The sequence below is a fragment of the Orcinus orca genome, chromosome 1, assembly GCF_937001465.1.
Source record: "Orcinus orca chromosome 1, mOrcOrc1.1, whole genome shotgun sequence".
Lineage (NCBI taxonomy): Eukaryota > Metazoa > Chordata > Mammalia > Artiodactyla > Delphinidae > Orcinus > Orcinus orca.
In genome coordinates, this window is record NC_064559.1 from 167623805 (window position 1) to 167640220 (window position 16416).

Consider the following 16416-nt stretch of genomic DNA (forward strand, 5'->3'; position numbering starts at 1 on the left):
AGCCCCAGGGAGCCAGCTTAGCTGGGGGAGGGTAAGCAGCGTATGCTCAGGCGCTTGCCTAGGGAAAGGCCCTTGGGCGGGGCTGCGGAGCTCAGCCCGCGCAGTAAGGAAGAGCACGGGGGCGTGGTCTGGGGGCGGGGCCTGAGGGAGACTGGGCGCGTACAATCGGGAGTACAGCTGTGCGCGACTGGGATCTCGGAGGAGGCTGGGCGGGAGCGGGGCGGAGCTGGGGACCTGCGCGCTGCGCAGGGTGGGGCGGGACGGGGCAGAGCCTGTGGGCGGGGTGGAGCGAAGATCCGGGAGTAGGATTTGAGCGCCCGCGAACTCCGCGGAGGCCTGCGGAAAGGGAAGGGGGCGGGGCGGTAGGGAGACCTCGAGGCCCGACAATCAGCGCGCTTAGAGCTAACCGGAGGCCCAGGCGAGCAGGGTGGTTCGGCGGGCTCGGCTGGCACCGGGGGAGGTGGGAGCCTGGCTGGGCGAGGCCGACGGAGGTGGGGGATGCTGGTGGAGGAGGGAGAGAGCGAGCGTGGCTGGGGTTGTGAGGAGACGCGCGGCGCGGAGGCGGACGGTGGGCGGGCGGTGAGGTGACCGGGATGGTGGAAGACTGACGCATGACGCAGGTCTGTTCACTCCCCTGAGTCCTAGAGACACTAGTGCCAGCCCACGAACTTTCTGGAAGCCAGAAATAATGTTTTGACCCCCAAAAGGGAAAATCAGTTCCAAATAGAAATTAATAAATGTATCCAAATGTAACCTATTAACTGGAACATAACCCATATACTTAAGAATTATATTTGATGTAGGATGTGGGTTCATATATTTTATGTAATTTGGGCCGGGCGTCCAAAAGTATGTGTTTAGGGCCCTTGGAGCTATTGAAATGGTCTTGAACTGAGTAGAAGGGTGTGGGACGGAGGTGAAAGGGTAGTGTCAGGGCTGGTTGCCTTTCAAGTGATACCAAGCTATAGGCCCTGGCCCTGGGGAGGCAGAGGATGGCCGTTTTCTAATTTACACAAAAGTTCCCAGTGGATGATGTTATGGGAAAGGGTTTGAGGCGTCTGGTTCTAAGAGTACCAGACGCAAGGGGTACTCTTTCCTGACCACAAGAAGAAAGTGAACTGAAGGCTTGGCGCAGAAAGCTTTTTGGAAAGAAAGGTTACGTGAACTGGAGGTGAAAGGGTTGGGTAAGTGGCACTGGGTTTAGAGGAGGCTAAGGCATCAGGGAAGTCCAGGGTCAGGGAGTTTTAAAAATGCAGAGGATGGCACCCCAGAGTGCACCACCTTTGATGAACTGAGGCCCTGAGTGAACACGTGTGAGTTAGGTAAGGCATCCCAGGATGGGGGGTTAGATTACATCCTGAACCTGCATTTTGGAGTTAAGGAAGCAACATACCTGTTGAGTTGTGTTATGGGTTTCTTCGGGATTGGTGTGCCTCTTTCGCATTAAGCGCAACAAAGAAACCTTAAAGTGAACCCAAATTCTGCCGCTTCTTGTTATTTAAATAATTCCATCCAACACAGGAAAAAGGAAGGGTATTGGTGGCTATAGGAGGTATGAAATGAGTTTTGTATTAAAGTACATATTTGCTTCCTTCAGATAATTTAGGTGGTAAGAATGTGACATCAGAAAAGAACTGAACATTTGGAGAATACATGCTCTTATTTATCTACTACACATCAATGCTAGATATATTTCCCTAAAACATATTACTTTTTTAAAGCAAATTCTGTCCTTAAGTCTCCACCCTCCACATTTCCACTGCCAAGTAGGTTACCACAGGGTTTTTCTACCTCTGCACTATTCACATTTTCTGTCAGATAATTATTTGATTTGGGGGACTGTCCTGTGCATTGTGGAATATTTAGCAGCATCATGAAATGCCCACTAGATGCCAATAGCATCACCCCCCCACCCCCAGTATGACAGCCAAACTGGCTCTAGACATTGACAAATGTCCCCTGGGGGGCTGAATCACCCCCAGTCCAATTGAGAACTACTGGACTACAGGCTAAAGCCTACCATCTTTACCTGGCTTTCAAGTTTTTTCATTATCTGTTCCTAATCTACCTTTCCTAGAATTTCATTCAGGCTAAAAGAACCCCAGTGCAAGAGTTCTTTCTCTGGTTTCCTCCGTAGGTTATCACCTAGTCTTCTTCTTGGACACTTTCAGGGATGGAAAAGATTAAAAATCTTTACTTTGCTGGAAAGTTCTTACATCTATGATGTCTTCCTGCTTACAGTTCGTATTTGTTGAGTCCAGTTAAATCCTTTTTCCATTTGTGAAGACTTGTGATATTAAAACTTGTCATATTTCTCTCACTAAAGTATCTCTTCCTTACACGATAGTCTTTCAACTCCCTCCATGTAACATAGTTTATAGATCGTCATGAACGTTCTGTTCTCTGAACAATATCAAGCCTGATAATGTCCTACTTAAATTATACTACCTAGAACTGAACACAGTATTCTAGATGTGGATCACACTGTTTGCACATAACAAATTATTAGTTTCATGTTTGTCCATTCTCCTTGACTCTGAACTTAAAGGCAGAAACAATTCTTAAGTCACCGTCTTTGTCTTAGGTTTACATAGTCAAAGATTACTACGTAGTGTCTTTGCATTACTAGCACAGTGCCTGGCCCTTAGTTGGTTTTCACAGATTTTGGTAGAATTTAGTTCCTTCTTAGCTACATTAATGTAATTTAAAATAACATTCCTTTACCTTTGGGGGCAGATATAGTACACTCTTGCCTTATAGTGACTTTGCAATCAACTAATCCTCTGCATGTTATAGATGAAAGGTTGGCAAATTTTTTATGGGCTAGATAATAAATATTTTAGGTTTTATGAGCCTTATAGTCTGTCACAGCTATTCTGCTCTGTCACTATAGCACAAAAGTAGCTATAGACAATATATAAATGAATGAGTGTGGCCATTTCTAATAAAACTATTCCTGGACACTGAACTGTGAATTTCATATTTCATATAATGTTCATGTGCCACAAAATATTTTGATTTTGAAAACATATTTTAAAATGTAAAAAACGTTCTTAGTTTATGGGCCATACAAAAACAGGTGTCAGGGTAGATTTGGCTCACAGGCAGTAGTTTGACAGTCCCTGGTCTAGGCCGTTCCTTGTGTGATTGATTTTTTAAGTCTGAGTATATTAAATATTTTATTCATTGCAACCTATCTTTCTAGCTTGCTCAGATTTTTTGTGTGCTAATTCTTTCATCCAGTATATTAGCTGACATCACAGCTTTGTGTCATCTGCAAAACTGATAAACATATTTTTTCCTTCCTTAATTAACAATAATCTTGAATGGGATAAGGGTAGAGGTCTTACACAGTTCATTTTGTTCCATTAATCACCATTCTTTTAGTATTACCATTCCAACAATTATAAATATCTACCTAAAGTACTGCCTATCACCCATCCCATATTTATTCATCTCATCCACAGGGTGTCTTGGGATGCTTTGTCTGAAGTTTTGTTGAAATGTTCAGGAATAACCCTAATAGGTAGTAACTCTATCAAACAAACAAAAAGAAATATGTAGGTTTGGTATAACTTGTGAATTAATGGTACTGTTGCTTTCCAATTTTACTACTTTCTTGTTTAGATTTTCAAAGCTATCCTTTTAATAATAATGAAATTTAGTAATTTTAGAATTTTGTTGAAAATTCACATCCAAGTACATCAGCCTCTATTTCCAGGAATTCACCGTATTTTTTTGTCTTCAAACTAAATGTTAACAGTGTTCATATAACACCTGTTCTCTGGTATCAGTAGTATTAAAAGCTGTAGTAAGATTGGCAAGAAAAAAGGCAAAATAAAAGCATATTCGAATATATACTTTTTTCTGAACCACTGCTTTTAACACTTGACCAATCTTACCACAGCTTTTAACACTATCAATACTAGATTTTAAAATTACAATAGAAAATGCACTTTGTGCCAATAAATATAAAATCTAGGAAGAAAGAATTTTCTCAAAATACAGATTTCAAAATTGACTCAGGAAAGTGTAGAAAGCCTGAAAAGAACTACTGAATTGAAAATAGTCAAAAATCTACGTACAAACACTTTACTAGGCTTATAGGATCCAATGACCCAGCAAATAGAAAAATAAGGGAAGCTCTCCAGCTTCTTTATGTTCAGGGTACAGTCTAAATTCCAAATCCAGACATAGACTAAATAACAACAGAAAAAATTATAGGCCAATTTCACTTAGAAATATATTTGCAAAATTTCTAAAAATAATAGCAAACTGAATCCAACTATGGATAAAAATACCAGTACACCTTGGCTGTGTAGATAGAGTTTATGCTGAGAACTGGGGATGCTATAACATTAGAAAATCTTGATTTAATTTATCACATTAACCTGTAGAAACATCTATGTGATCACCTTAGTAAATGTTAGAAGAGCATTTGATAAAATTCAACGTTCATTTGTGCTTAAAAAATAAAAGCTAACAAACTAAAGAGAAGGGAATTTCTATAACCCAATGACCGGTGTCTAACAAAACCTTCACTGAGCATCACATTTAATGGTGAAATGTTAGAAATATTCTTTGTAAAGAATAAGATTTTAAAAAAAAAATGTTATTTTTTTTGAAGATCTCATTTATAGTAACAATGGAAATGATAAGGTATCTAAGAGTGAATCTAATGAAAGAGGCAAAGATATGTTCCTAGAAAACTGTAAAACAACTTAAGGACTTAAAAGAAGTCTTAAGTTAATGAAAAGATACTCCAGATCCATGGATTTGAAAACTCATTATAAACATGTCACTTCTCTCCCAATTAATCTATAACGGAATTGAATTATAATTAACATCTCAGAAAATGTTTTAATATAATTTAACAAAACTATAATAATCAAGTATAAAGCATAAAACAAAAAATTTTTGAAAATTAAGTAGGGGAATTTACCTTACCAGATATTAAGATTTATTCTATCTTATTCTATCCTTTTAGTTTCATATTTAGAGTGTGTCTCTTGAAAAGAGTACTTAGTTTTTTTTTTTTCTTCAGTCTTAAAGTGTTTAGTTTACTAACATTTAATGGAATAATCTGTGTGTTTGTGCTTAAATCTGTCTTCTGGCTTTTATTTTCAATTTGTCCTAACTGACTTAATTCTTTTTTTCTTCCTTTTCTACCTTCTTTCAAATTTACCATGTATTTTATGGTATTCCATTTTTTCCTCTCTGTTGGCCTCCTTCCTATAACTCTTTATGTTTTTTAGTGGTTGCTTTATCCTAAGTCTAGGATTATAACATGTATCCTTACTGTCTTTTTGTTTTTAACATCTTTATCGGAGTATAATTGCTTTACAATGGTGTGTTAGTTTCTGCTTTATAACAAAGTGAATCAGCTATACATATATAAATATCCCCATATCTCCTCCCTCTTGCGTCTCCCTCCCACCCTCCCTATCTCACCACTCTAGGTGGTCACAGAGCACTGAGCTGATCTCCCTGTGCTATACGGCTGCTTACTACTAGCTATCTATTTTACATTTGGTAGTGTATATAAGTCCATGCCACTCTCTCACTTTGTCCCAGCTTACCCTTCCCCCTCCCTGTGTCCTCAAGTGCATTCTCTACGTCTGTGTCTTAATTCCTGTCCTGCCCCTAGGTCATCAGAACCATTTTTATTTTTTAGATTCCATATATATGTTAGCATACAGTATTTGTTTTTCTGACTTACTTCACTGTATGACAGACTCTAGGTCCATTCACCTCACTACAAATAACTCAGCTTCATTTCTTTTTATGGCTGAGTAATATTCCATTGTATATATGTGCCACATCTTCTTTATCCATTCATCTGTCGATGGACACTTAGGTTGCTTCCGTGTCCTGGCTATTGTAAATAGTGCTGCAATGAACATTGTGGTACATGACTCTTTGAATTATGGTTTTCTCAGGGTATATGCCCAGTAGTGGGATTGCTGGGTCATATAGTAGTTCTATTTTTAGTTTTTTAAGGAACCTCCATACTGTTCTCCCTAGTGGCTGTATCAATTTACATTCCCACCAACAGTGCAAGAGGGTTCCTTTTTTCTCCACACCCTATCCAGCATTTATTGTTTGTAGATTTTTTGATGATGACCATTCTGACCGGTGTGAGGTGATGCCTCATTGTAGTTTTGATCTGCATTTCTCTAATGATTAGTGATGTTGAGCATTCTTTCATGGGTTTGTTGGCAATCTTCTTTGGAGAAATGTCTATTTAGGTCTTCCACGCATTTTTGGATTGGGTTGTTTGTTTTTTTGATATTGAGCTGCATGAGCTGCTTGTATATTTTGGAGATTAATCCTTTGTCAGTCGCTTCATTTGCAAATATTTTCTCCCATTCTGAGGGTTGTCTTTTGGTCTTGTTTATGGTTTCCTTTGCTGTGCAAAAGCTTTGAAGTTTCATTAGGTCCCATTTGTTTATTTTTGTTTTTATTTCCATTTCTCTAGGAGGTGGGTCAAAAAGGATCTTGCTGTGACTTATGTCATAGAGTGTTCTGCCTATGTTTTCCTCTAAGAGTTTTATAGTGTCTGCCCTTACACTTAGGTCTTTAATCCATTTTGACCTTATTTTTGTGTGTGGTGTTAGGAAGTGTTCTAATTTCATTCTTTTACATGTAGCTGTAGTTTTCCCAGCACCACTTATTGAAGAGGCTGTCTTTTCTCCATTGTATACTCTTGCCTCCTTTATCAAAGATAAAGTGACCATATGTGTGTGGGTTTATCTCTGGGCTTTCTATCCTGTTCCACTGATCTATATTTCTTTTTTGTGCCAGTACCATACTGTCTTGATTACCGTAGCTTTGTAGTGTAGTCTGAAGTCCGGAAATCTGATTCCTCCAGCTCGGTTTTTCATTCTCAAGATTGTTCTGGCTATTCGGGGTCTTTTGTGTTTCCCTACAAATTGTGCAACTTTTTGTTCTAGTTCTGTGAAAAATGCCATTGGTAGTTTGATAGGGATTGCATTGAATCTGTAGATTGCTTTGGGTAGTATAGTCATTTTTACAATGTTGATTCTTCCAATCCAAGAACATAGTGTATGTCTCCATCTGTTTGTATCATCTTTAATTTCTTTCATCAGTGTCTTACAGTTTTCTGCATAGAGGTTTTTTGTCTCCTTAGGTAGGTTTATTCCTAGGTATTTTATTCTTTTTGTTGCAGTGGTAATTGGGAGTGTTTCCTTAATTTCTCTTTCAGATTTTTCATTGTTAGTGTATAGGAATGCAAGAGATTTTTGTGCATTAATTTTGTATCCTGCTACTCTACCAAATTCATTGATTAGCTCTAATATTTTTCTGGTAGCATCTTTAGGATTCTTTATGTATAGCATCATGTCATCTGCAAGCAGTGACAGTTTTACTTCTTTTCTGATTTGGATTCCTTTTATTTTTTTTTTTCTTTGGTTGCTGTGGCTAAAACTTCCTAAACTATGTTGAATAATAGTGATGAGAGTGGGCAACCTTGTCTTGCGCCTGATCTTAGCGGAAATGGTTTCAGTTTTTCACCTTTGAGAACAATGTTGGCTGTGGGTTTGTCATATATGGCCTTTATTGTGTTGAGGTAGGTTCCCTTTGTGCCTACTTTCTGGAGAGTTTTTATCATAAATGGGTATTGAGTTTTGTCAAACGCTTTTTCTGCATCTATTGAGATTATCATATGGTTTTTATCCTTCAGTTTGTTAACATGGTGTATCACATTGATTGATTTGTGTATATTGAAGAATCCTTGCATTCCTGGGATAAATCCCACTTGATCATGGTGTGTGATCCTTTTAATGTGCTGTTGGATTCTGTTTGCTAGTATTTTGTTGAGGATTTTTGCATCTATGTTTATCAGTGATATTGGCCTGTAGTTTTCTTTTTTTGTGACATCTTTGTCTGGTTTTGGTATCAGGGTGATAGTGACCTCATAGAATGGGTTTGGGAGTGTTCCTCCCTCTGCTATATTTTAGAAGAGTTTGAGAAGAATAGGTGTTAGCTTTTCTCTAAGTGTTTGATAGAATTCGCTTTTGAAGCCATCTGGTCCTGGGCTTTTGTTTGTTGGAAGATTTTTAATCACAGGTTCAATTTCAGTGCTTGTGATTGGTCTGTTTATATTTTCTATTTCTTCCTGGTTCAGTCTCAGAAGTTTGTGCATTGCTAAGAATTTGTCCATTTCTTCCAGGTTGTCCATTTTATTGGCATATAGTTGCTTGTAGTAATCTCTCATGATCCTTTGTATTTCTGCAGTGTCAGTGGTTACTTCTCCTTTTTCATTTCTAGTTCTGTTGATTTCAGTCTTCCTTTTTTTCTTGATGAGTCTGGCTAATGGTTTATCAATTTTGTTTATCTTCTCAAAGAACCAGCTTTTAGTTTTATGGATCTTTGCTATTGTTTCCTTCATTTCTTTTTCATTTATTTCTGATCTTTATTATTTCTTTCCTTCTGCCAACTTTGGGGGGTTTTTGTTCTTCTTTTTCTAATTGCTTTAGGTGTAAGGTTAGGTTGGTTGTTTGAGATGTTTCTTGTTTCTTAAGGTAAGATTGTGTTGCTGTAAACTTCCCACTTAGAACTGCTTTTGCTGCATCCCATAGGTTTTGGGTCGTCGTGTTTTAATTGTCATTAGTTTCTAGGTATTTTTTAATTTCTTCTTTGATTTCTTCAGTGATCTCTTGGTTATTTAGTAATGTATTGTTTAGCCTCCATGTGTTTGTATTTTTTTAGTTTTTTTTCCTGTAATTATTATTTAGTATCAGAGCGAGTGTTGTCGTCAGAAAAGATACTTGATACGATTTCAATTCTGTTAAATTTACCAAGGCTTGATTTGTGACCCAAGATACGGTCTACCCTGGAGAATGTTCCATGAGCACTTGAGAAGAAAGTGTATTCTGTTGTTTTTGGTTGGAATGTCCTATAAGTATCAGTTAAGTCCATCTTGTTTAATGTGTTATCTAAAGCTTGTGTTTGCTTATTTATTTTCATTTTGGATGATCTGTCCATTGGTGAAAGTGGGGTGTTGAAGTCCCCTACTATTATTGTGTTACTGTCAATTTCCCCTTTTATGGCTGTTAGCATTTGCCTTATGTATTGAGGTGCTCCTATATTGGGTGCATAAATATTTATAATTGTTATGTTTTCTTCTTGGATTGATCCCTTGATCATTATGTAGTGTCCTTATCTCTTGTAACAGTCTTTATTTTATTTTATTTTTATTTTTTATTATTATTATTTTTTTGCGGGATGCGGGCCTCTCACTGTTGTGGCCTCTCCTGTTGCGGAGCACAGGCTCCAGATGCACACGCTCAGCAGCCATGGCTCACGGGCCCAGCTGCTCCGCAGCATGTGGGATCTTCCCAGACCAGGGCACGAACCCGTGTCCCCTGCATCGGTAGGCAGACTCTCAACCATGCACCACCAGGGAAGCCCTGTATTTAATTTTTGATAGTTTGATTAGTATGTGTTTCAGCATGTTTCTCTTTGGGTTTATCTTATATGGGACTCTCTATGCTTCCTGGACTTGGGTGACTGTTTCTTTTCCGATGTTTGGGAAGTTTTCGACTGTAATCTCTTCAAATATTTTCTCAGAACCTTTCTTTTTCTCTTCTTCTTCTGGGATCCCTATATTTCGAATGTTTGTGAATTTAATGTTGTCCCAGAGATCTCTGAGACTCTCCTCAATTCTTTTCATTCTTTTTTCTTTTTTGTGCTCCCTGGCAGTTATTTCCACCATTTTATCTTCCAGCTCACTTATCTGTTCTTCTGCCTCATTTATTCTCTTACTCATTCCTTCTAGAGTATTTTTAATTTCAGTAATTGTGTTTTTCATTACTGTTTGTTTGCTCTTTACTTCTTCTAGATCCTTGTTAAATGTTTCTTGTATTTTCTCCATTGTGTTTCTGAGATTTTGGATCATCTTTACTATCATCACTCTGAATTCATTTTCAGGTAGGTTGCCTATTTTGTCTTCATTTATTTGGTCTTGTAGGTTTTTACCTTGCTTCTTCATCTGTAATGTATTTATTTGTCATTTCATTTTTTTTTGTTCTCTTGATGGGTGGTGCTGTATTCCTGTCTTACTTGTTGTTTGGCCTGAGGCATCCAGCACTGGAGTTTGCAGGCAGTTGGGTAGAGCTGGGTCTTGGTGCTGAGATGAGGACCTCCGGGAGGCCTCACTACGATTGATATTCCCTGGGGTCTGAGGTTCTCTGTTAGTCTAGCAGTTTGGACTCAGAGCTCCCACCACAGGAGCATGGGCCTGACCTCTGGCCTGGGGACCAAGATCCCGCAAGCCAGTCGCTGGGGGTTCTTCCCATCCCCTTAGGTGTCCACGGTCCCTCACTGGTGCCTCGTAAGTGCCCTAGATGTGAGGAGATGCGAATTCCGTATCCTCCTAGTATGCCATCTTGACTCCGCCCCATCCTTACTATCTTACTCTACTTTGAATTAATAGCATATCACTTCATGTTCAACATAAGAACTTTGCAAAAGTACTTCACAGAAAACACAGTGTCATTTACTTTTTTATTGCCTTTTGTGTTATTATATTTATTACTTCTATATCTGTTAAATTTCTACCATTCATTGATATTGTTTTCACTTTAGTCAGTAGTCTTTTTTTTCTTTTTTTTTCTTCTGGCCACACCACGCAGCATGTGGGGTCTTAGTTCCCTGGCCAGGGATCAAACCTGTGCCTCCTGCAGTGGAAGTGCAGAGTTTTAACCACTGGACTGCCAGGGAAGTCCCCTACTCAGTAGCCTCTTAAATAAATTTTAAGAATATTCTTTTATGTTAGCAATATATTTGCCATCTCCAGTGCTCTTCATTCCTTCCCACAGATCCAGGATTCAGCTTGTAATCATATCCCTCCAGCCTAAAGTACTTCATTTAATATTTTTTGTACTGTGGGTCTACTGGTAACAAATACTTTCAGTTTTTGTTTGTCTTTATTTTGCCTTCATCTTTTTTTTTGGCCGTGTTGGGTCTTCGTTGCTGCATGCGGGCTTTCACTAGTTACGGCAAGCAAGGGCTACTCTTTGTTGCAGTGCACGGGCTTCTCATTGCAGTGGCTTCTCTTGTTGCAGAGCATGGGCTGTAGGCGCACGGGCTCAGTAGTTGTGGCAGGCAGGCCCTAGAGTGCGCGGGCTTCAGTAGTTGCAGCTCGCGGACTCTAGGGCATGTGGGCTTCATTAGTTGTAGCTCATGGGCTCTAGAGCGCAGCCTTAGTAGTTGTGGCGCACGGCCTTAGTTGCTCCATGGACATGGGATCTTCCTGGACCAGGGATCAAACCCATGTCCCCTGTATTGGCAGGCAGATTCTTAACCACTTCGCCACCAGGGAAGTCCCTGCCTTCACTTTTTAAGGATATTTTTGCTGGGTATAGGATTCTGTATTTTTTCTTTCAGCATGTCAAGGACATCATTCCATTTTCTTTTGGCTTCCACTGTTAATGATAAGTCAGTTTTGATTCTTCTTGTTTTTCTGCATATAAGGTGTTTTTTGCTCGACTGCTTTTAACTTTTTTCTTTAATTTTCAACAATTGACTAAGGTGTGCCTAGGTGGGATCTTCTTTGTACTTATGCAACTTATGGTTCACTGAACTTCTTGGATCTGTCGGTTTATGTCTTTCATAGATTTTGGAAAATTTTCAGCCATATCTCCTTAAATTATCCTTCTATATTATTCTCTTTCTCCTCTCCTTCTGGGATTCTAGTTACATGTATTTCAGATTAGTTTGATATTGTTTCACAGGTATATGATGCTCTGTTATTTTCATTTTTTTCCCCTCTGTTTCATTTTGGATTATTTCTATTGACCTATCTTTAAATTCACTGACCTCTTCTTGTGCTGTGTCCAATCTGATGTTAAACCCATCTAATGAATTCTTTATTTCAGATTTGGTATTTTTCAGTTCTAGAATTTCTACTGTGTTCTTTTTTATAGTTTCCATTTCTCTGCTAAAATTCCCTTTCTGTTCACCCATTTTGTCCATCTTTTCACTGAATTCTTTAATCAATTTATAATTCCCGCACCTGGGTCATCTGTAGATCTGCTTCAAATGACTTTTTTTTAAGCTTTTAATTTTTAAAAAGTTTTTATATTTAAATTTCTTATTGAACTATAGTTTCTCTACAATATTATCTTAATTTCAGGTGTACAGTATAGTGATTCAGTATTTTTACAGATTATACTCCACTAAAAGTTATTAAAAGATAATGGCTATAATTCCTTGTGCTATTCAGATGACTTTGCGTGTTCGACATTGTGTTTAAAAGAATGGTAGACACTGAAGTAGATAATGTTTTTTTCCCAGAGAGAACACATGATTTTCTTTGTCTGCTAGCTAGGATAAGGGGCAGATCATTTCAGTCCAACTAGGGGTTATGCTGGGATTGTAATGAGTTGTAGTTTTATTTAAATTGTTTCAGTTTACCTCTGATTTCACATATTTGAGAGTGAGATCAGTTCCTTCCTTCATCAGGGCTTTGGGATCTAAGTACCCAAGACCATAGAAATCTTTCTTTGCTTTTTAGCTCACACCCAGTTTCCTGTGAAACTCCACTTAGGGGTTGATTTCCTTGATCTGATTAAGAGTTGAGCTGGGTGGGGGCTGGGTTACTTAGTTGCACTTCAACTCTGCTATACATAACAACATGGATAAATCTCAAACACATAATGATGAGTGAAAGAAGCCAGATACAAATGAGTACAAACTGTATTATTTCCATGTACATGAAGTTCAGGTGAAATTAATCTGTAGATTAGAAATAAGAACCACGCTACCTTTGGGAAGGAGAGAGGGGTAGTGACTAGGAGGGGTCGTAAGAAGGGCTTGTCTCAAATGCTGGTGATGTTCTGTCTCTTTACTTGGGTGGTGGTTACCTGGGTGTGTTTACTTTGTGAAAATCTATTGTACCATATACTTATGATTTGTGTTCTTTTCTCTATGTGTGTTATAGTTCAAAAACAAAAAAGAAAGTGTGTATGGTGGGGGAGGAGCTCTTGCACAAAAAAACAAAGTTAAAAAGAAAAATCAAGCTATAGAATAGAAGATATTTGCAATGCTATAACAAAGGACTTGTATACAGGTTATTTTGTTTTAAATTTTTCTACAAATCAAAAAGAAAAGGACAGAAGGAGAAAAAGCAACCCAATAGAAAATGAGCAAAGGATAAGAAAAAGCAAATAAGAGAAGAAGAGGCCTGAATAACCCATAAACATGAAAAGGTATTCAGCCTCACTAGTAATCCTGGAAATACAAATTAAAACCTTATTGAGGACTTCCCTGGTGGCACAGTGTTTAAGAATCCGCCTGCCAATGCAGGGGACATGGGTTTGATCCCTGGTCCAGGAAGATCTCACATGCTGCGGAGCAACTAAGCCCATGCACTACAACTACTGAGCCTGCACTCTAGAGCCCACAAGCTACAACTACTGAGCCCACGTGCTGCAACTACTGAAGCCCGTGTGCCTAGAGCTTGTGCTCCACAACAAGAGAAGCCACCGCAATGAGAAGCCCACGCACCACAATGAAGAGTAGCCCCCACTTGCCGTGACTAGAGAAAGCCCGCATGCAGCAATGAAGACCCAACACAGCCAAAAATAAATAAATTTATTTTAAAAAGAAAAATAAAACCTTATTGCGATACCATTTCACACCAATGAGATTGACTAAAGCTAAAATGTCTAACAATATCAAGTTGGTGAGAATATGAGGGAGCAGAAAGTTTCATACACTGCTAATGGTAATTTAAATTGTTATAATTTAGAGATCAAATAGATCAATTATTGACTTGGAGATACATTGATTCTAAATTTTTACAATTCTACTTCTACAAAGAAAGATACTCTTTATTATAAAGATCTACATTTGCCAATGGATAGATGCACAAGGATGTGCATTGCAAATTTGTTTATAATAGCAAAAAATTGGAAACAGACCTAAATATCCATCATTAGAGAAATGGAGAAATACCTTACAGCAGTTAAAATGAATAAAGTAGATTTACATGTATCAACATAGTAAAATCTTGAAAACATAATATTGAATGAAAAAAGCAAGTAGCAAGGGGTATATACACTGTGAAAACATCTAAGTTTTAAAAGAACAGTACATATTGATACATATATGGTAAAAGTATAAAACTATAGTCAGGGACTTCCCTGGCTGTCCAGTGGTTAAGACTCTGCACTTCTACTGCAGTGGGTGGGTTCAATCCCTGGTTGGGGAACTAAAATCCCACATGCTGCGTGACTTGGCCAATAAATAAATAAATAAAAATATAGGAAGGTTATTCACCAATTTCAGAATAGCTGTTACCACTGGGCAAGGAAGAGAATAAGGACAGTAAGGGGCTACTTATTTCTTTAAAAAAAAAAGTACCTATGGAAAAATGTTAACATCAAATCTGGGAAGTCAGTACACAGCTGTTTAGTAAGTGTAATATTCGCTCTACCTTGTTTGTTTATTTGAAATAGCTTTTTTTTTTTTAAGTTAGACTGGGGCTAGGCTATGAGGTGTATTAGAAGCCTTTCTTCCTTTTCCAAACACTCTTCATCTTTTAATTCTTTATAGATACAGCTTTCCCCATCACTTTGCATCTATATTTTGGTTTGTGCCTTATCACCAGTAGATCAAGGAGAAGGGTGAGTTCTGATGTAATCTTCTATGGTCTTCCTTGTGTCTTACCCTCCAGGGTTCATAGTAGAGCTCAACAATATCTTTTCATATGCTTTTTATCAGACTTAAAATATTACTCTCCAACAGAAATGTGTTTAAGTTCATGAACCAAGTGACTGATTTAGACTTTAAAAGTAAGTGAAAAGTTATCTTCTCTCATTTCACATTTCTGCTCAAAAAAAAAATACCGATCATAAAGTATTTTTTAAGATTTAAATAATATTGCTTGCTATTTCAATTGATAAGTGTATGGATAAATAGTTACAAAGCGTCTGTTTTTATACTCTTCATTTTTTTAAATTTCTGAATTATAACTATATAAACACTTTTTAAAAACTTACCTACTAAGTCATGTCACTCTAGCGTATTAACTGTTTCCATATAATTGTTGAGGGTTTTAATTTTAGAAACAGAAAAATTATGTTGGTGTCAGGGACTTCTTTTGTGGAGTAGAGTAGTGCAAATACTCATCTCTCACAGATTATCCCTGGGAGAGGTCAGAAGTTTACCTAAGTAAATATGTTAAGAGTCCTTCCCACTTGTTGAATAATTTGGTTGGTAAGCTTTGTGCTAGGCAACAGGCTTTCTCTCTCTTCCTTTGCTCAAGATAAAATTCAGAGAATAAAAAGATTGCTTTTGTTGTTCTGTTTTGTTTTCCTTGCAGGTTAAATACTTTAAGATGAGAAACATTGATGTTTGTTTGAGCTCTGAAGGGACTGAAGTGATTTTAGCTACATCAAGTGATGAAAAACACCCACCTGAAAATATAATTGATGGGTAAGAGTTACTGTTCTTTCTTCCTTAAAGTCTTAATATTAAGTCAGTGAACCCCCTGAGTACTGAGATTATGTGTTTTACAACAACTAGCACTGTTAAACATAGTTTAATAAATGTCTGGTGAACTAAATTACCTGACTACCCACTTTAGTACCATCCCTGGAGCTAATTCAGTTGTGTATATTTAGGGTTTTGATCCTTTTTTAAAAAAATTTCTTTATTTAATTTATTTTTGGCTGTGTTGGGTCTTCATTGCTGCGCGCGGGCTTTCTCTAGTTGTGACGAGCGGGGGCTACTCTTAGTTGCGGTGCACAGGCTTCTCATTGCGGTGGCTTCTCTCATTACGGAGCACGGGCTCTAGGTGTGTGGGCTTCAGTAGTTGTGGCACGCGGGTTCAGTAGTTGTGGTGTGTGGGCTCTAGAGCACAGACTCAGTAGTTGTGGTGCACGGGCTTAGTTGCTCCACGGCATGTGGGATCGTCCCTGACCAGGGCTCGAGCCTATGTACCCTGCATTGGCAGGTGGATTCTTAACCACTGTGCCAACAGGGAAGTCCCTGATCCTTTTCTTTATGAATTCCTAAACTGAACTTTTTAGAAAAATAGTTTTTAAAGATGTGGTCTAACAAGGCAAAACTTCAAACAACAGCTACCTCATTTTATGGAAGTATACATTTTAATATCTGGTTATGGTTTTATTCCAAGTTTTTCTTGGTAAATAGGAATATAAACAGTATGACTTACTATGTACTGCCTATTTTCTTTCTGGTCTAAGCAACATCTTTGCTGAACTGAATGCTTCGCTTCTTGCTATCCACCTGCATTGTTTGGTTCTCAGCTTCTTGATATTCCAGTCACCACTCTTCACTGTGCTAGAGCTTATTCTAGGTAGGGATAGATATCATTCTCAGACTTTTAAATTCCAGGAAAAAAGTAGTTAATGGAAGAACTTCTTT

The 16416-nt window shown here is 38.1% G+C and overlaps 1 protein-coding gene across 4 annotated transcripts in view; it reads left to right on the forward strand.

Annotated features, from left to right (window-relative positions):
• The first annotated feature begins 510 nt into the window (after positions 1-510).
• IFT25 (intraflagellar transport 25) overlaps positions 511-16416 on the forward strand; it is a 37809-nt gene continuing 21903 nt past the window's right edge. Inside the window, exons 1-3 of one of the 4 annotated variants that reach the window (XM_033435462.2) lie at positions 7399-9951; positions 14581-14651; positions 15350-15462. In XM_033435462.2, the coding sequence (XP_033291353.2) occupies positions 9462-9951; positions 14581-14651; positions 15350-15462 (674 nt within the window). In that variant the 5' untranslated portion in view covers positions 7399-9461. Of the gene's footprint in view, positions 621-7398; positions 9952-14580; positions 14652-15349; positions 15463-16416 lie in introns of those variants that run through there. The other 3 variants (XM_049711089.1, XM_004273825.3, XM_033435456.2) reach the window with 3 other exon arrangements.